General features: G+C 45.5%; 1 protein-coding gene across 4 annotated transcripts in view; it reads left to right on the top strand.

The window, feature by feature from the left end:
• SKA2 (spindle and kinetochore associated complex subunit 2) overlaps positions 1–20,361 on the top strand; it is a 71,791-nt gene that overhangs the window by 25,155 nt on the left and 26,275 nt on the right. For 2 of the 4 annotated variants that reach the window (XR_014980027.1, XR_014980026.1), the window contains exon 4: positions 19,251–19,395. Coding sequence is in view for 2 of the 4 variants with exons in the window: in XM_085649383.1 (XP_085505509.1) it covers positions 19,312–19,371 (60 nt within the window). In the remaining 2 variants the exon portion in view is untranslated. The remainder of the gene's footprint in view (positions 1–19,250; positions 19,396–20,361) is intronic. The other 2 variants (XM_085649383.1, XM_085649382.1) reach the window with 1 other exon arrangement.

Below are 20,361 nucleotides of genomic sequence, written 5' to 3'. Positions count from 1 at the left end.
TTACAACCTGGAGACAAGGTAGACACACCGCCAACTATAAACCATGCCAATGCTGTGTTGGGGTTTTCATTTTTTTTTCAATTTGTATTAAGTTGTTTAAGACCAACAGTATTGTGCCTGCCAGAAAATCAAATTGGGTTTTAAAAATAAATGGAGGACAGCCCTTGTTGCCCTTGCAAAATGTAGGCCTGCTTGGAATGGGGCATTGCCACCCCAGACCTGACACAATACAGCTGCGCACCTTCTGGTACTTAAGGCCTGATGGTTCGTGGTATTTGAGGACCGGGCCTACGCAGGGAACTGGTGAATCTTGGGTTGCGATAGTCTTCCACACTTGCTATATGGTGGGGCTTTCCTAGACTCTGCTCCCCTCCACGCGGCTTGATCTGACCATCTGGAAAAAGGACACGAAAGCTGCAGGATCAGCTGTCCAACTGACATTGGATACCCTGTTGTGGAAGGGGACTACACTCCCTCCCCCCCAGCCCTCTGCCATCTTCCTCTCACTCTCCTAGCCCTCCCTCCTAAATCCCCCCGACCCTAGGCCAACTCAAGGATGAGGACTGGATGGAAGCAGTGGTGGCCCAAGGGAGGCGATGGTTGCTGCTCAGTTCCACCTTATCCAATTCAAAATCTTACACCACACATACCTCATGAGGGTATGACTATTCAGAATGGGGCTGGTGGGCTCGGGGCTGCCTATGCTGCCGTGTTGTTACTGAAGACTTTTTACACGCATTCTGGAGCTGTCCAGTCCCATCACATTTATGGGAAAGGATGCTTGCCTGGAGGGTTCCTAGGGAACCAAAACTACTCTTACTCCATATTTCAGATGTTGTCGAGTAATCAATATAAGCAGGCGTTACTTTGGTTGGGACTGCTTGTGGCCAAGTGAGACATTGCAAAGGAGTGGGAAAATGTAGGGGCTAGATGGGTGTAAAGGGAATGGATTTCTGCGTGGGCTTGGAGCGCCCAATATATCCGTCTAGTGGGTGCCCTGTAAATACTTCAAGAATTTGGAAAACTGAGCAGAACACCATGGGATCCATTTCGAACCTTGCCCACCCTTGCGTTGGACCATGAACAATGAGTCTAACTTTGTTAAGGCCGCACCGCGTTGAGGCCTGTTGGGAGGGGATCTGGCTTTGTGTTTCCAAGGTATAAACAAAATACTTCTAGTGGAGTCGTGCAGTGATGATAATTGGTTTATATGTTTTGCATACTATGCGCCAATCCTGGCACGTAGTTTTTTTTTTTTAAACTCTAAAATTCTAATGAAAAAGATGTACAAAAAGGCAGTCTCTTTGAGGCAGAGACACCACAGTTGCAGCATGCATCACAATGACTTTCAATGTTCCAGTTTTTTTTTTTCTTCTGCTGTTTGGAAAGGTAGGAGGCAGTGCTCTCTGGTATCTTAATCAAATTTATTTCTGTGTGAGAAACTATATTGTCGAGTTGTTTTTTTCAACTTACTTAGCCAGGTGATATTTATAACGACAATATTCTGATGGAAAAAAATAATAACATGCCCATCAGCCTGCCAATAGCCCACCCACATTATTCTACTAATATAGCCAAACATAATTTCATAAGTGACTTGTGTATTATGTGAAGTTTCCCGGAAAGGAAACATTTTCAATAATCCCTTATACAGTTATTACTGTGATAATTATACTTTATGTAGGAGGCAACTACAAGTTTAATCTTTGTATTCGGTACTTATCAGAGCAGTCTTTAAACGGTAGTCATTATGTGAGTATGCTTAGTGACCACAAACACCTCTGTGCAGTTTTGATGATATTTTAACACAGCAAAGCTTTAAGTCTTAATAAAGTTTTGTATATTAAGCGCCTAAGCCTTTAATTTGCGACAAACCCGCCATAGAATCCTGTTTGATTAGGATATGGTCCTAACCAACTCTGTTTATATGACGAGTTACATTTTTATTGGACTAGATTGGTATTCTTTTGGATCTTGCTTGTAGGGTCATTAGTTTTTGATTCCTTCCTTGATTTGTCAGGCCTTGATCAGCACGCAGTAGGAGGAACAAGAGGCACACGGGAGCTACAGCTAATAAACTCAAGTCATCTGGATGGCAAATTTGTTTATGAATTGGTCCTTTTCTTTCTTTTTTTTTTTTTTTTTTTTTTAAACCTTTATTTGTGCATATTAAAAGAACAAATACGGGCCTACAACCATCAGGCCGGCCACAAAACGGTTAAGCACTGAGACAAACATGACCTCCCCTGTGCATCAATGGTCAAGATTAGCAACGATTCAGGAGTTATATACTGGAGAGATCCTTGACACCAGGGGAAGGAGAAATGAAGGTTAATTTTAAGGTTTTCAAAATAATTTTATCGAGGAAAAAGTCAGTAGAGGATAGAACCAAGGAGATTCGAGTCCGCAAGATGGCTTCATCACACGGGAGAGCAGCAGCATCATTAAAACGGCCATAGAAAATCTCAGACAGTGAGGCGATGCAGTTATATAACAGGATAGTCACGAGTAAATACGCACCCCTCCAAAGCCGCCCCCACTCAATCCACCCCACACCCGGACCCCGAATCGGAAACAAGGATAGCGCAGAGACATAGAAGAAAAAGGCCCATAGAACTAAAAAGAAACAGTAAATTACCCCCCCACCCTACACCAATGCGGAGGCTACGGCCTGCCCCCCCCCCAGCATAGTGCCTGTCGCCCAATGAACCCGAAATATAGACAAGAGAGAAAGTGGGAATAAAGGAAAGAAAATAAGAAAACAAAGAAGAAAGCGGGGAGGAGTCCACTTAACCTCGGAGCGCCCGAATCCACCGGCCAACTACGTCTCCACACACTGAGAACCCACTACACCCAAAGGCGGTCGTGTGAAGATAACGTGTCACAACAATATAATGAAGGCAAACAAATCACGACGAGTGCGCACAACATATGCAGACAGTTCCAGTCCCAGTCCAGCCCATCCGTGAAACCATGGTGATAGAAATCAATCTAGCCCTGGCCCGATCGCGGGCGTAAGATTAGACTAGCCCCCACATGAAGGCCCCGCAGCCCGTGCAGACAAAGACAATATGGCCGCTTGGGAGAAGATGGAGAAGTAGAGTCACAAAATGGCCGCCGATCATCTATTGAGGTCCCCTTGTGTACCATATAAAATCCAGACCTGGCCTGTAAAGTACAGGAGTTCCACATAAAAGAAGCCGTAGGCCACCGTGAACGGTTCCTCGAGAACGTCAGGTGTCGCTCAGCTGGATACTCTTGCGGGCGCGGTGAGGCAGGCAACAACAAAGCAGGCAGCAATGAACGGGGAAACAAAGTGTCCACAATTGAGCAGGAGATCGATTGATCCTGGGTGCCAGGAAAGCCAGATGCAGACACCAGTGTAGCACGGTTATACCCAGTCGTTGCGTCCCCGCAAGAGGACAGAAGCACTGGCAGACCCACGTCTTGTTGAGAACAAACGGGGCGCTCACGACCCGCAGCCGACAGTATGGAGTCGAACCGCTCACTCAGCGTTTGCAAGCCAACACACAATTGCAGACGAAAGTCCCGCAGGGCAGCCAGAACGGAGCCGCATGTCAGCGGAAGCTGCGCCCCCACATCGGCAGCAATCCGGGACGGCACTGTGGAGCTGGAGCCTGGTAGAGGGAGGGCGAAGCGGGCAGCGGGCGAGACCGGAGCATCACCCCCCAGCAGCGGGCAGGCAATCAACGCCATGTTTTACCGCTGAACGGTACAGTGGCCAGGGGGGGGGTCGTAACAAGGAGGCAATTCCCCGCAGGTCTGCGCCGCAACAGGTGAAAGCCAATAGTCGCTTCCCCTCCCTCGGACTCTCTTTGCAGCCGACTAGGCAATAGAAGAAGGGGGTCTGCAGCCTTCCACAGCGTGAGCCACAGAGCGGGGCAGGAGACCCGCCACACCGGGGCTTACCCTATAGCTCCAGCCCGTCAGGTGAAAGGTGAAGGAGGTGTCTGGGTGTCTCTACCCCGGCTCGTCTGGCGACAGTCCGTGGTGTGAGGCGGGATCGGGGCCGCGGGGCTCAGATTGCGCCGGGGGTCCAGTGACTGCGGAGCTTCCAGGGGGCCGGCCAAGGCCACAATGGAGCAGGGGTCCAGCGCGGAGAACAAAGGCACCAAGATCTCCGGCATCCGGGCGGGCTCAGACTCCGGGAAAGCGGCGGCGCGGTCAGCGCGTCGCCGCGCACGTTGCACCTCGAAAATCGGCGAGGATAGGAATCAGGATGATAGTCCGAGGCCAAGGGCCGGCGGAGCCGGGCGCTCAAGCGTCTGCTCCGGTCGCCATCTTGGCTCCTCCCCCCGTCCTTTTCTTTCTTGATCTCTTTGAAAAGCTTGATACTTTGTAGTTGAGGCAGTCCTAGGAAGGGGGAAAAAGAAAGTTACCTTTGGTAGCAATGTTTCGTGAGGATACTAATCTCACAGGTTCCTGGCCGCCTTCAAGGTTCCTGGTGGCTCCAGCCTCAACTATTCCGCCAAACATGTCGTCTCTGGAGTATAGAAGGTGCACCATTCAGCCCACTAGCGCCTATTCCCAATATTCTTTTATGCCATATCAAGGGGTTCAGTGAAGAACCAAAACACATAATTGTTACCAATACAGCACCTGTTTGCATCTCATTAATCACTGTACTAGCTCATCATGCAGGAGGGAGGCCGGTAAGGGAATCTGTGATTATGTATCCAACAGAATTATTGATAACAAAGTTATGTAAATGTTTCTCCTGGTGGATACATCTTCCTGCAGATTTCTCACCTTTATGCATGAGTCCCAAAGCAGTACCTCCCTGGGAGGTGGGATTGAGCAGTGCTAGTTAAGCTAAGACAGGCAGAAGTGTAGAACCAACTTTAGTGGGTAGAAAAGAGAAGGGTGGACAAAGCTTAAGAACCTCACATTCACCAATGCTGAAACTGCTGCTATGGACAGTGGCAAAGCTCGCCCTTGCATCAAAAAGAACGGTACATTTGCTGTGGTGTTTGGAGAGGCTGAGGTGGATGCCATTGACTGGAATGCACCCTTCTGGAACAACCACTGAACCTCTGATACTGTCAGAGGAATTAACCGCCATGGGGACATAAGTCGTAGGTCATGAGACGTAGCCATTCGGTTCCATTGAGGAATATTTGTTCTCCTTGAAAAGCGGCTCGCCAACAAAGTGCATACCCATGAGCGTTGCCTGGACATCTCTCGAAAATAGGGTGGAACGTATCTAACTCGGTGTAATAGTGGTGAGGAACGGCAGAGTAAAATCCATCCTTCTGGATCTGTTATATTTATTTAGTTCATCACTCACCAGATTAGAGACTGGCTTCCCCACATGTTCTGGCAGGCAGACTACTATATGGTTTAGGTCAAAATGCTAGACTTCACTTCTGCAGGAGGCAAAATCAGTCTTAAGACCTTAGCTGCCTTCTGAGAACTGCTGTGGTGGAGGAGACCACCCCTAAAGTCAGGCCAAATGTGCTGGAAATGTTCCATTCTGGAGAAGCAATGAAGCCATTGGGATTTTGCAAGTCAAGTAAAAGGGGTGGAGGACATGATCATTTCCGAGTCCTAATCCTTGGTGTGGTCATACTCCCTATCCTCCATAGCCAAAGTATCTGAATCTGAGCCAAAAATGTACAAGTAGATGAGTATTTGCAGACCTGGAGGGAGTTTCTCATATTGGTTCATCGTTAAAAATTTGCCTTGACCACCTTCTTTACTTCACTGAATGTTTTCATGTATGGACTGCTTGGCCGCCACCAGAGTCTGCTTCTTCTACGGTATCATTATTTACTTCGACAGATCCGTAGCCATTTTGACTTCACTTTGGGTACCGAGGCTGGTGCCCATGGAGGCAAGTGGTCGGAGTCACCACCGCTGCAGAAATGTATAGCCCTTCAGAAGTAGCCCATAGGGATCTAAGCTGTCTAGAAGGATTCCAGCATCGCTAGATGCAAGTGCTCAATCTTTGTTGGAAAGACCAAGTTACATGTAGTTCTCTGCAGAGGAAAAAATTAAAAGGGGGCGAGAACAAATTGTGTTGTCCCATTTTAACTCCAATTGGTAATTTTGCTTGCACCTAAAACAAAATTTGCTGAATGGATTTACAACAAGTTTAGCCAGAAAGTATAACTTTACTCAAAGCGTGATTTGTCATTGTTTTTTGTAAATCGGTGCTGCGGTATTAAACGTATTAGTGTTTGGAAAAGGTGCCATGCAGGTTTTGAAGTGTTTCCATGAGGAAAACGTTTTTTAATTTGCTAATAACTTTGGCGCTGTTTGATGAATCGTCATGAAGTTTTCAAAATTAGTTTGCCACTCACCTCGGCTGCTGTCTGTAAAGTTTTGGGACGATTATTCAAGCGTGGGCTAAGAATGAAGGGGGGTGGTCCCAAAACGCATCTTCCCATGCAATTTCCTACAGGTTATTTCAACACGACTACAGCCCGAACCGCTGATCAGAATTACATGAAAATTGGCAGAAAGCTAGATCTTGGTCCCGAGGGAGTGGTTTTTTGTAATTTGGTCCAAATCTGTTCAGTATTTCTTGGAATAAAAAAAAATAAAAAAAGATTTATGTATATGTAGGATCATTGAGCCTCCCTGGATCTGACTGATGTCAGGGTGAGATCTGATTGACTGCCACCACTTCAACCAGGAAGTGTTGGCAGCCGTCTTGAGACTCGGCCCGAGTTCCCCCAAAATGCTTTAAAAAAAGCAGGAGGCAAGGTAGGAATACACTTGTAAATAAAGGGACCCCCTCAAAGGCACTTAAGGTTTAGGAGTAAGAGGGGAAGGTAAACAATATGACAAAGCTATAACTCCTCTCAGACCTCTATTTCTTTTACCTCCGATTGAATCTGTGCATGGGTTGACCATTACTAGTATTACATTGTCATTTTACATATTAATTCATTAATACATAAACGTTTTGTTTTTTATAAAAATATTCATTTTATTTATTCATTCTCAAAAATTCAAATTTTTGTAATAATTGTCCACCAGATAACGTCATTTACTGATGCCAAACATTTCATTTTCTATGTTGATAAACGTACAATTTTTTAGACCATTTTTTTTTTTTAGATCACTGTTATATAAAATCAAAACAACCCTACTCAGCCAAGACTACAACAGCACTCACAAACACACTCATAACTCAGTTATACTTTCATTCATACATGACACTTATACAATGTGGGTGTCAGGAATATCAGAATGATAATACATCGAAATTTCAACTGCAGCAATATGGCACGTAGTGTCTAGAGCGGCAAAGGCAAGCGTCAATGCTAAGCAAGTTGCAAGACTTGATGTCGATTGAGCTGGTATAATTTCATAAGAAGACCAGAAACTTGTTGTACATCAGCGCAGAATTGATTTGGGTGTATAAGATGCCTTCCGTTTTTTAAAATAGATACGAGTCCCCCAGTTCAAAATAATGGTGAGGCGTTGATCAAGTATTCTCTTGGGAAGTTCACAAATTACGGCCTCCTCTCATTTAGGCCGGATAGTTTCTCCTGGCTTAACGAACGTCTCTTACTGCATTCCGGGATGCTGCAGTTGAAATTTCGATTAGGAACATCCTATTTGACCATTGCACAGTATCCCTATCCAGTACAAGTATGTTGACACCATACCCTAGGTGGGCGAGGTCCTGCCTGATGAAGGTGGTTTCATTCCATGCTATCCCACCGAAACGCGCGTAGACCACGTGCGCCCAGACCCATTAAGAGTTTTGTCATCACTATCAACTATTGGAGATGTCTTATCATTCTGATATTCCTGACACCCACATAGTATGTGTCATGTATGAATGAAAGTATAACTGAGTTATGAGTGTGTTTGTGAGTGCTGTTGTAGTCTTGGCTGAGTAGGGTTGTTTTGATTTTATATAACAGTGATATAAAAAAAAAAATTTGTCTAAAAAATTGTACGTTTATCAACATAGAAAATGAAATGTTTGGCATCAGTAAATGACGTTATCTGGTGGACAATTATTACAAAAATTTGAATTTTTGAGAATGAATAAATGAAATGAATATTTTTATAAAAAACTAAAAGTTTATGTATTAATGAATTAAAATGTAAAATGACTATGCAATACTAGTAATGGTCAACCCATGCACAGATTCAATCTGAGGTAAAAGAAATAGAGGTCTGAGAGGAGTTATAGCTTTGGCAAGGTAGGAATACCCTGACCCACTAGTGTGGTCCTACAGGGACCCTGCCTGGGGTCAACAATGTTATTTCAATTCGCAGAGGATTTGTGAATTTGCAGTAACATTTCTTTATTTTTTTTTTTTAAAGTGCTGGCTCCCGGATGGGCCTGATCCCAGGGGGTGGTTCTAAAAATATAATTAAGGGATCAGGTATGTGTATCCCCCACCCCCACAACCCAGGTTGATTTTGGCCCCAGGGACCCCAACCCCACATCCCAGCCAATAACAAAAAAAGGGGAGGAGAATATATATATATATTTGGCAAAAACAGAGGTTAAAGGGACGTTATAGATTGGTTCAGATTTTACACACACAAAACCATAGAAATGTAGCACTTATAATTGGAGTTATCTCCAGTAACTATAACCTGTTCCCTAGTGTAACGATAAAGGCTGCATAGTGTCCATGAGAGGTTCAGGCCACTGTCAATCCGCTAGGCCTCCAGTATTCCATGTTCAATCATGCAAAAGTCCCAAGACTTGAAGTAGAGGCTCTACCCACCCCCTCCCTCCCCCCTACTCCAGTGGATTCTCCTTTATTCATCTCCTCAACAGAGCCCGTAGCTGGCCATCCACTCCACCGTTGTTTATTTAAAATATTTATAAAACGCAACACTCATCTGCTAGGGGATAGCTCGGCGCTGTACAACCCCCTAACCTTCAGAGAAAAGAATCTCATAAGCATCATATGCAGAAAAGCACTAACATGAGAATAAACAGGTTTTGGGTTTCTTTCTAAACCATAAATGGTTCTCCGTTCAAGGGTAGCAAATTCCACTGGGCTGCAGCCGGATGTAAAAAAAAGCGCAATCAACTGTTCTAGCATTCTTTATTTCGATTGCTTTTGCAATCTCAAATCAAGAGATGGTTAGTAAAATTCCACTCTGGCCTGTAGAATTTTGAAACCGGTGTTATACCAGACCTTGTGCGTATAACATCGGAGTTTGAAACTAGCACTTTTCCACATTGGTAGCCATTGTAAAGAGGACAAACATGGCGATGCGGATCTGAATCTGTCCATGTTACAGATTAGCTTGACGGTGGATTTCTAAATCAACTGTATTCTCCTAAACCGGCAATCTGCAATACCCACAAAGAGGGCATTGCCAAAGTCCAGGCGGATAGTGATCAAAGCCTGTACAATGGTTTTTCGCCAAGCGATTGGCAGCCACTCGGACAACCTTCTCAGCAATTTGAGGATTCCGAAACATTTCCCGCTGGTAACTTTAACTTGTTTCTGCATTGAAAGTGTCATAGAAGATGATTCCAAGATTCTTAGCTGATTTCTTTGGAAAGGGCATATCTCCCAAAGAGTCGGCCACCAAGAGGCATCCCAAATCAAGTGAGCACCACTGAACAGCAGGATCTCCTTTTTGTCAGCATTAAGTTTTAGACAATGATTTGTCATCCATCCTGCCACTTTGGCGAGGCACCCATTTAGATTGGCTCTAATTTCATCACGTTTCTCACCCGGTGAACTGATAAGCTGTGTATCATCCGCGTAAGAGCAGACACTAAAGCCCCATATCCTCACAGTTTTGGCAAGTGGGGGCACATACACATTAAAAAGGCGAGGACTCCAAGAGGATCCACATTAAGATTTGTGAGGGCAAGATCTCAGAATACCCAGCTAAACTGTGTACGATCTGTTCTTTAAAAGGAGCAAAACCATTGAAGGGTTTTGAAATGAATACCAATATTATTTTTATTTACATATCAAAAGGTTTGTGGATAAGCATGCTGTGTGAAACCGTATCAAATGCTTCTGAAAGATCTAGTAGGATCAGGGCAGCGGCTTTGCGCTGATCAACTACCTATCCTATATCATCCAATACAGCTTGAGTCTTGAGTCCGTGCTATTGTTGGCTCCAAAACCGATCTGTGAAGGATTCAATAAATGGTTGCATTGGAAAAAGTTAGTTAGTTGCCTATGCACCAGTTTTGCCCAAATTTCTGACCTAAATGAGAGAAGAGAGATCAGCCGATGGAGAGCATGAAAGTATCAATTTCAGGTTTATTTGCTAGAGGTAAAAGTGTTGCTTCTTTCCAAACTTCTGGATGTGTTGCATCTAGAGGGGTCCACCAGATTGTCTGCCTCCGTCAGACTGGGCCCGCTGCTTGTTGATGACCTGAGGCAGCAGGCCCCCGCATGTGGACCACTATAGATCGCTATCTGGGTCTCCTGCTCCCTCAAGGAACTCCGCTGAAGTCTTCAAAGGTCTGAGGGTGCCATCTGGTCACCTGCTCATTGACCGAGCCTCACAACAAGGCCCCCTCCACACTGTGTGTCTCTAGAGAGGATGCCACAGCCCCTCAGGTTCCTCGGTCGCCCCCGTCAAGCCCTCCGTTACTCCCTATGTTGGAGGATTCGAGCAGTCGGAGAGGAGCGTCTCTAAGGTGCAACAATCATGCGCATTGGCTAACCTTTCCCACCACAACAGCTTAATTGATTCTGAGTGATTTGTTTGAAACACAGCAAAGGGTCTTTGTTTTTTTTTTTTTTTTTGTTTTTTTTTTAAACCTTTATTTGTGCATATTAAAAGAACAAATACGGGCCTACAACCATCAGGCCGGCCACAAAACGGTTTAGCACTGAGACAAACATTACATCCCCTGTGCATCAATGGTCAAGATTAGCAACGATTCAGGAGTTATACACTGGAGAGATCCTTGACACCAGGGGAAGGAGAAGTGAAGGTTAATTTTAAGGTTTTCAAAATAATTTTATCGAGGAAAAAGTCAGTAGAGGATAGAACCAAGGAGATTCGAGTCCGCAAGATGGCTTCATCACACGGGAGAGCAGCAGCATCATTAAAAACGGCCATAGAAAATCTCAGACAGTGAGGCGATGCAGTTATATAACAGGATAGTCACATGAGTAAATACGCACCCCTCCAAAGCCGCCCCCACTCAATCCACCCCACACCCGGACCCCGAATCGGAAACAAGGATAGCGCAGAGACATAGAAGAAAAAGGCCCATAGAACTAAAAAGAAACAGTAAATTACCCCCCCCCACCCTACACCAATGCGGAGGCTACGGCCTGCCCCCCCCCCCCCCCAGCATAGTGCCTGTCGCCCAATGAACCCGAAATATAGACAAGAGAGAAAGTAGGAATAAAGGAAAGAAAATAAGAAAACAAAGAAGAAAGCGGGGAGGAGCCCACGTAACCTCGTAGCGCCCGAAACCACCGGCCAACTACGTCTCCACACACTGAGAACCCACTACACCCAAAGGCGGTCGTGTGAAGATAACGTGTCACAACAATATAATGAAGGCAGACAAATCGCGACGAGTGCGCACAACATATGCAGACAGTTCCAGTCCCAGTCCAGCCCATCCGTGAAACCATGGTGATAGAAATCAATCTAGCCCTGGCCCGATCGCGGGCGTAAGATTAGACTAGCCCCCACATGAAGGCCCCGCAGCCCGTGCAGACAAAGACAATATGGCCGCTTGGGAGAAGATGGAGAAGTAGAGTCACAAAATGGCCGCCGATCATCTATTGAGGTCCCCTTGTGCACCATATAAAATCCAGACCTGGCCTGTAAAGTACAGGAGTTCCACATAAAAGAAGCCGTAGGCCACCGTGAACGGTTCCTCGAGGACGTCAGGTGTCGCTCAGCTGGATACTCTTGCGGGCGCGGTGAGGCAGGCAACAACAAAGCAGGCAGCAATGAACGGGGAAACAAAGTGTCCACAATTGAGCAGGAGATCGATTGATCCTGGGTGCCGGGAAAGCCAGATGCAGACACCAGTGTAGCACGGTTATACCCAGTCGTTGCGTCCCCGCAAGAGGACAGAAGCACTGGCAGACCCACGTCTGGTTGAGAACAAACGGGGCGCTCACGACCCGCAGCCGACAGTATGGAGTCGAACCGCTCACTCAGCGTTTGCAAGCCAACACACAATTGCAGACGAAAGTCCCGCAGGGCAGCCAGAACGGAGCCGCATGTCAGCGGAAGCTGCGCCCCCACATCGGCAGCAATCCGGGACGGCACTGTGGAGCTGGAGTCTGGTAGAGGGAGGGCGAAGCGGGCAGCGGGCGAGACCGGAGCATCACCCCCCAGCAGCGAGCAGGCAATCAACGCCATGTTTTACCGCTGAACGGTACAGTGGCCAGGGGGGGGGGGTCGTAACAAGGAGGCAATTCCCCGCAGGTCTGCGCCGCAACAGGTGAAAGCCAACAGTCGCTTCCCCTCCCTCGGACTCTCTTTGCAGCCGACTAGGCAATAGAAGAAGGGGGTCTGCAGCCTTCCACAGCGCGGGCCACAGAGCGGGGCAGGAGACCCGCCACACCGGGGCTTACCCTATAGCTCCAGCCCGTCAGGTGAAAGGTGAAGGAGGTGTCCGGGCGTCTCTCCCCCGGCTCGTCTGGCGACAGTCCGTGGTGTGAGGCGGGATCGGGGCCGCGGGGCTCAGATTTGCGCCGGGGGTCCAGTGACTGCGGAGCTTCCAGGGGGCCGGCCAAGGCCACAATGGAGCAGGGGTCCAGCGCGGAGAACAAAGGCACCCAGAGCTCCGGCATCCGGGCGGGCTCAGACTCCGGGAAAGCGGCGGCGCGGTCAGCGCGTCGTCGCGCACGTTGCACCTCGAAAATCGGCGAGGATAGGAATCAGGATGATAGTCCGAGGCCAAGGGCCGGCGGAGCCGGGCGCTCAAGCGTCTGCTCCGGTCGCCATCTTGGCTCCTCCCTGGTCTTTGTTAATTTGTGCCAGGTTTTCTACAACCAAGGGCCTTTGTTAATTTGTGCCAAATTTTCCAACCCTGCGCTTTAAGTATACCAGAGCTAGGCGTTGGGCCTTTACTACCACATCTTGTTGGATGTGTAATAAATTCAAGTTGACATCAAACAAATTGGTAATCATACCAGATTTGGCAAACTGCTTAATTCGCATCTTTGTATTTATTTTCTGTTGGTTAATATTTTCTTTCACTTCAGTTCTACGGCCCTAATTCCCCAGTTCTTAAAAAAAAAAATATATATATCTGGAAGAGAAACAACTGAAAGTATATATATTTATTTTATTCCACTGTTGGAATTACAGATCCAATAGCAGAGTTAAATATTTTATAATATAATAGAGGACTTTGCTGCCAATTATTTCTTTTGTTGTGTAGGAAGGTAGGATCTGCCTTCATAGCTACCCCTTCTTTTTGCTTGGTGTCGGTATGTTTTTGATCTAGTCTGACTGTGATCCTGCTAATCAGGACCCCAGTCACTGTGCTTTTTCCCCTAAATTGGCCATGGTAAGTACTTTTGTACCTCTACAATTGGCTTCTGGTGCTCCCTTGTAACTCTGCAGTATATGTGCTAAGGTACCCAGGACATAGGTGCGCCAGGGGTCTCCCATGGGCTGCAGCATGTATTGTGCCACCCATGGGAGTCCACTTAAACTGTGACTACAGGCCTGCCATTGCAGTCTGTGTGAGGTGGTACTTGCACTTCTCACGACAGATAGGTTTCCTTACATCGGAGGTCACTGCATTCAAAACCTATAAGTCATCCCTATGGCAGGCTCTTCAGTCCTGAGGGCAGGGTGCTTGGTCACAAGTGTGAGGGTGCCCCCCGCGTGCGCAGAACACCCCTACAAACCCCCGAGTCTATTCTCGAGGCTTTGTAAGTGCGGTCAGCCATTTTAATACATATAGTAGACATCAGTCACTGTGTGAAATGTAACTATATAGTGGCTGCACCGGAACCGGCCAGTTTTGGTATCAAACATGTTGGAATCATACCCAAACACTGATTCCAGTGTTGAAAGTATGATCGCATGTACTAGGGCGCTCCCTTAGGTACCCCTCCCCCCACCCCCGTACTCCCATTAACAGCCTTTCAGTGTCTGTCAGCAAGCTAGTGCTGCTCCCGACCACAGACGCGATTCTGCCCTCCTGGTGCTGAGCCAAGCTCGGGCAGGGGAAGGTAGATCAATAGGTTTCCTGTTTCAGGGAGGTGTGACCACCTCCCAGATAGGACTTAGTGTATTGGGCTGGGGTGGGGGCCCTTGCCAGCGCCACCAGACTGCTTTGGCGGGCATATTTTGTGCCCTCCTTGCATTCTCCAATTTGAGCTAGTTCAGGGAGCCCTTGGCTCCCGCTCTGGCGTGTAACTGGACAAAGGACATGGGATGATCTTCCCCTTTGTCCAGCCCCTCCTCTGGGAGGGACCCCTGGGTCGTCCTGACCCCTTTCCTAGGGTATTTAAGGGCTTAACTGTGGGTGGGTCCTCAGATTTTTCATGGGACTGGACAAGCCTGAAACCACATCACTCTTCGACTATCTGGACAATTGGACCTTGCCTGGAACAGAGACTGCATCAAGGAAGACTTCTGCTGCTCATGGTCTTGCTGTTCTGCAAGTCTTCTTTGTAGTCTGTGTCTGAGCTTCTTCCAGGATCTTCAAAAGACCTGTGGGCATAAAGGACACCTGAATGATCTCCCTTGAGTCACTCCCCTGCATCTGTAGGCACCGCAACAAAGCTGACCGGTCTGCAGCTGCTGACGTCCCACAGACTTCGAAAGGCTCAGCAACACAGGTGGTGGTTCTGCAACTAACCTTGAGGCCTGACCTGTCCTCTCTGGGAAGGACCCCTGAGTTGTTCCAACCCATTCACTAGGGTACTTAAGGGCTTACCTGTGGTGGGTCCTTAGAATTTGTCGTGGTACAAGACTCCACCCTGAACTATGTCTCTCTTCGACCGTCTGAACACTTGGACTTCGTTGGACATCGACTGGAACCGAGACTGCAGCAAGGAAGACTCTTGCTGCTCCTGGTCTCGCTGTTCAAGCTTCGCCCTCTGTGTTTGTGCTTCTGCCAGGTTCTTCCCGAGGCTCAGAAACTCAAGTGGTGGTTCTGCAACTCCCTTGAGACTTGACCTGTCCTCTCTACAATTTTGATGCCAGTATACCTTGTCGGAACTGCTGGGACCAAACCCCTGTGCACCGCATCGACTTTACATTGCTAAGGCTTGTTGACTGCACTCCAGAGCTCTTCGGGATACAAGAAGCTCCTGCATCTCTTCCCTCCAAAATTGGCATCCTCACCGCATCATGTGCATCATGGGCCTTCATCTTTGGGTGAGCTGCCCGTAAGTCCTCTTGCTACTCCTGTGCCTGCAGCCTGTGGACGGTCTTCTACTGCTTCAGTAGGCTCCCCTGCTTGCTCGGGGCCTGCTCCGACTCTCCTGCTGTTGGTTAGTCCTTTGGACCTTGATTGTGCTAACGTTGTTCCTTCCACGCCAGTTGCGGCTACTAACGCTTGTTTGTGCTCATGCCAGACACCGACCACCTAGTCACAGACATCAGATGTCTGACAGCTCATGCATGGCTCTTGGTCTTCCTCAGGGTTGCTTGGTCCTCCGCTGCTGTGACATGGTCACCATACATTGTTTCTTTGTGCCTACTGGGCACTTCCGAGTGGCATAGACTCTGTCCCCTCTGCTTGGAGGTTCTTCACTTTTAGACTCCACCCATGGATTCTTCCCTATCTTCTCAAGAGGCATTTTCTTCTAAGGTCTTCCATTTTCGTCTACGGCGGTTTCCAACATCTCTTAACCCCTATGCATCTGGCTTCCCTGGTGTAGGTAACCTGGTTTCCGCGGCATCCACGGGTGTGGTGGCTCTCCATCCTTCTGTCTTCCAAGTGAATTCTTTGGGGTCCTCCGGAAGGGTCGTCCTTCTGCAAAATTGCAACTGCGACTTTTCTATTGACTTCTATTAGGCACGCGTCTGTGGTTCCACTCTGCACTGGGATTCCTGGGTACTTACCTTAGGTGGTTCTTTGTGGTCCAAGTCCTGTCCTCCTCTGCAGTTCACATTCCATTTTCTTTGTATATGGTTTGGTCTCCCACCGGACACCACTGTATTTTGCGCTACTTGCCTGATTGCCTTTGAAGTATTTTTGTGTATTGTGCTGAAATCTCTAGGTAGGAGATATACCGATGTTCGTGAATGTTGTGTAATAAATAGAAGTATTTTTACAAACACTGTGTGGTTCTTTATATTTTAACGTGTAAAACAAGTTGCTTTACAATCCTTCAAGTTAAGCCTGAAGGCTGCTCTACAGCTACTTCTTTCTATGCTTATCAAAGACTACTAAAATCATAGGGGTTGTCTAGATTAGTGCAAGGTGCCTCACTTAAATAAGTGTACACCATTTACTAAGCCAGCCTCCTACACGTTGTATGTTTTTTTCCCAAGCTAAGGAAATCGGTTGGATGGATTCGCATTAGTGGGTCGATCCTAGCTTTTCTTTCATAGGAAAAACTTGAGTTTTTAGTGTACCATTGAAATCAAAAGAAGGCATCACAACTCTTTCCATCTTCATCTCTTAGCTGCAATGTTTATTTTTCTGCGTGGTTCCTGTGAACCTGCAGTACTGATGTTTTTTACTTCTATGTCATACTAACGTTTACAAAGCAGCCTGAATCTGAATTGTTAGTCTTAATGGGATTTTCTAGTAAAACATATTTTGTAGGAAATGTCAACACTGCAGGGGTTGTCTCTAAAGAATCTAGTATGAAGACTGTCCTATTTTATATAAGCACGCTTAGTTTGCATGTTCGTTTCTTGTATTTCTTTTGCACACCTGAAAGACGTTGCAACATAGTGAATTAGCCATGGCACACACTGAGTACCTGATGGAGGCAGCAATCTTAGCAGTGGCATTCAAATATCGAAAAATGAAGGGAAATCTTTTCTTTTGGGAATCTTGATGTCAATGAGAATATCAAGTGATGCTTCCTCTTCTATATGGTCGCTTTTAAGTCACCAAATGAACCAATGGTGTCGAATGTTTTTTCTTTTATGGCCTGTATATGGAATTGTCTTTTTATTTTGTTTTGTGGTAAAACATCTTAGCCTGTAGGATGTGCCATATTTGATGTTTTTCACCTTTAATGTATCATTCCTAAGTCAAGTTCGACTTCCAAGAAACATCAGGCTGTGAATAACCATTTGATCCCTAATTGACTGCTTGAGGAGGGTTAGGAAATTAAAGATGGCTAGATCCTGTAGTGTTGTACTAGTCAAATATGCCCTTTACATAGGTTCATAGTTTGTCCTTTTGGGGGTTAATATAGTTTTCATTTCCAGACTAGGTAATCACAAGGTTCTCTCCGCATGAGAAGAAGCTTGTTCATCTGCACTTTCTTGTAGTTTTCTTTCATCTTGAATTTGCCTATTTTCCTTAAAATCATAACAAAAAAGCATCTAGTTTTTATAATGGAAATAACTGGAAGCACATTTACAGTACTTAATCGGTTACGTTTGTTTAGTGATTCTTTTGGATAGTGTTTCATGGTCAAAATGTTATTAGTCGCCCACAAATCTTTTTTTTCAATTGAATCGAGGTGGTGTAGGCGTTGGCATGTGAAATGAGCTTGAGTTTTCACTGTATGGTAGTTTTTAGAGCTGCTTTTGAATCTGTGATGCGCAGGTCAGAAGTGAATTCTAAATCTACAGTGGCTTTATTTGGTTGTTTGGCCCACAGATTTGTGGGGCCATCCTTGGCTTCTAGCAGAGCTTGTAAATGGTGCTTCAGGGTGTCTTAATTAGCATTTGAAATGCTGCAGCCGAGTCTGATAAATGTAGTGTTAGGGAGTTCCTGATTTTGTTAATCCAAGTTCCAGATGGATCTGTGGTGCAATTTGCAAGTGAAAAAACGTTTCCTGTAAATTGTGCATTGTAACAAGTCTAGGAGAGGAAGGATTCTTGTTGGGTAACAGTGTTGGGCAAGTGAGATTGATGGAAATAACTTGTCTGCAATCACTTTTAGATTGCCTCTGCAGATGAGTTTGCAGCTTAATCTTTTATTATGCAAATTGCGACTATTAAAGCAGATGCATTCTTCTTCATGTTTATCAGTTGATATCCCGTGGAGCCCCTGTTAGAAAGCCAAACACCCAGACGCAGCGCGGTTTGAGTCCAGTTTATAGACTTGCTCAGTGTCGAAGGAAGAGCTTTCTACTCTGTTCAGCATTGAACATGGATGAAGACTCATTAAAGGAAAGCATTAAGTTATCTGGATTCTTGGTTTTTCATCACGTGTATCTGCAATAAATTCTTAAACAACTGACCCTTGCTGCAATTCAGCCAAACAAATGTATAATGAAAGATAGATTTAAAGCATTTCTTGCCAGATTGCTATGTCAAACTCGTTCAAAATTTGCCCTGCATGTGGGTCCAACTGACTAGGGTGCTAAAGGAAGAAAAACAAGTCTTCTGCTTGTAATGAAAATAACCGTGAGGGATTACAGGCAAGTAACGTTTCCTTTCTCATCCTAAATAAATTCTTTACCAATGCAGTAATGTTGGGTGTCAGTAAAGCTGCTTTTTTTATTGGACTCAGGACTTTGCTCCTGTCTTTTTGGCTCCGGCTGACCAGCAAATATAATTAATTTACCATTTACTACAACCAGTTGCACAGTCCATTGTTGGTCTACACACAGGCACTCTGCTGTCTAAAGGTGGAGTACAAAGTAATGTCTCATACTGTTACAGAATGTAACATAGTACTTCTAAACTAATTGCTCTCATGATGCATCCAGTATTCCGAAAGAGATAAAAATTCTGCCTTCTGAAATGGTACAATTGCAACCTTTTTTGTTATAAATATTATTTGCTAACCCTAAAGCAGTAATTCTCACTGTTGGATACAGTTTTGTCCAAAAAGCTTTAGAGTTTTATATATCTATCCTATAACTTTAATTGCTTATGCCAACAGTGTAGTATGAAGTAACAGTGCTTAATTTGAGCCGATGGTGGCTGGTACACCAGCACTTAATTGTCAACACCGGTGGCTGTGACAGTCTGTCACAAGGTGGTGCTGTCTGGCTAATTTACAGATGACCACAACAACAGTTAATAATGAATTCAATATACATAAAAATTACTATTACTTGGAATAGTCCGAATTGTTACACTTGTGCGTGATGGTTAGTTGAGTTGTTGTCATTGGCAGCATGGCTGGGGCAATGTGTGGTGACAAAAGCCCTGGCATTTATGTTTTTTTTTTTTTTTTTTTTTAACAGATTAGGCACTGGTACAACTTATTAGAAGCAAAGCAAGTCTCTCAAATTTTGTGTTTTTTAGCTTTCACCACTATCTGAAGAGGAGCAGACGTCATTGCAACAGTTGGAATACAAGGTTTAATGCTATTGCCTGGCTGTAGATGAGGTAATATCCATGAAATAGTTTTTTGTGCTGGTAACCTCTCTCCACTCTCTTGCATACATTTTATTTAAAATGTTTCATTTGAAAACGGTTTGTTTATCTCTTAAGAATTTTCTTTCTCCTTTCTCTCTGAAGAATATTTGTGTATTGCAAGCAAGGCAGTACTACGATATGCATGGTGGCGCATGCAGGTTAAAATGCTTCTGTGACAAATGCGGATGTTGGCAGTACATGGAGAGCTAGCAGGAAGCATGTGTCAAACCAGGAAACCTATTGAGCAGCAAATAACAGTCGCTGAGATTCATATGAATGATTGCAAGCAGCCTTGAACGTGGTAGAGAGAGGTTGAACAAACTCCGTAGTTAACCTTGGCGTAGATATAGCTGCTTTATTTTTATTTTTTATCCATGGCCATTGTTCTCCCATTCTGGAATTGTAATCTTTCAAGTGTAATTTTTTTACTGGGCCGAGCACATTGCGCCATGGTATCTAAGGACAATTTGATGGTTAATGAACTGTAGAAGTAACTGATGGTGGAGACTTGAAAGTGAGTTGGAAGTAGAATAAGAGAACTGTAAACTACAGAGTGAGTGATGTGTGGATGTGCATAACTGGGGTTATCTTAAAATGGAATTAACGTATTAGAACCTGCATGATCTGACTTTTGCGCTTCTGTGCAGTACTATTTTTTTTAATTAGGGAAAATAGGATTAATCAGGACTTGCTGAAATCAGGAAATTGGAGGCTAGTGTTTGCAAGGGACTGAGGGGCATATCAACAAGGGCTTTATCTCTGCTTTTTTGGCTTTAAAAGCCAAAAAAGGAGAGATAAAACTAGCGCCCTATCAACAACCGGGTGCTAACATGCAAATTTGCATGTTAGCACCCTTTTATTCTACGCTTCCCCTTGCATCTCTAATGAGATGCAAAGGAGGCGTTCCAGAGTAAAATAATAGGAGAAATGTCGCTA

Source organism: Triturus cristatus, chromosome 3_2 (genome assembly GCF_964204655.1).
Source record: "Triturus cristatus chromosome 3_2, aTriCri1.1, whole genome shotgun sequence".
Lineage (NCBI taxonomy): Eukaryota > Metazoa > Chordata > Amphibia > Caudata > Salamandridae > Triturus > Triturus cristatus.
The sequence above is the reverse complement of the archived record's forward strand: the minus strand, read 5'-3'. Positions and strand labels throughout refer to the sequence as shown.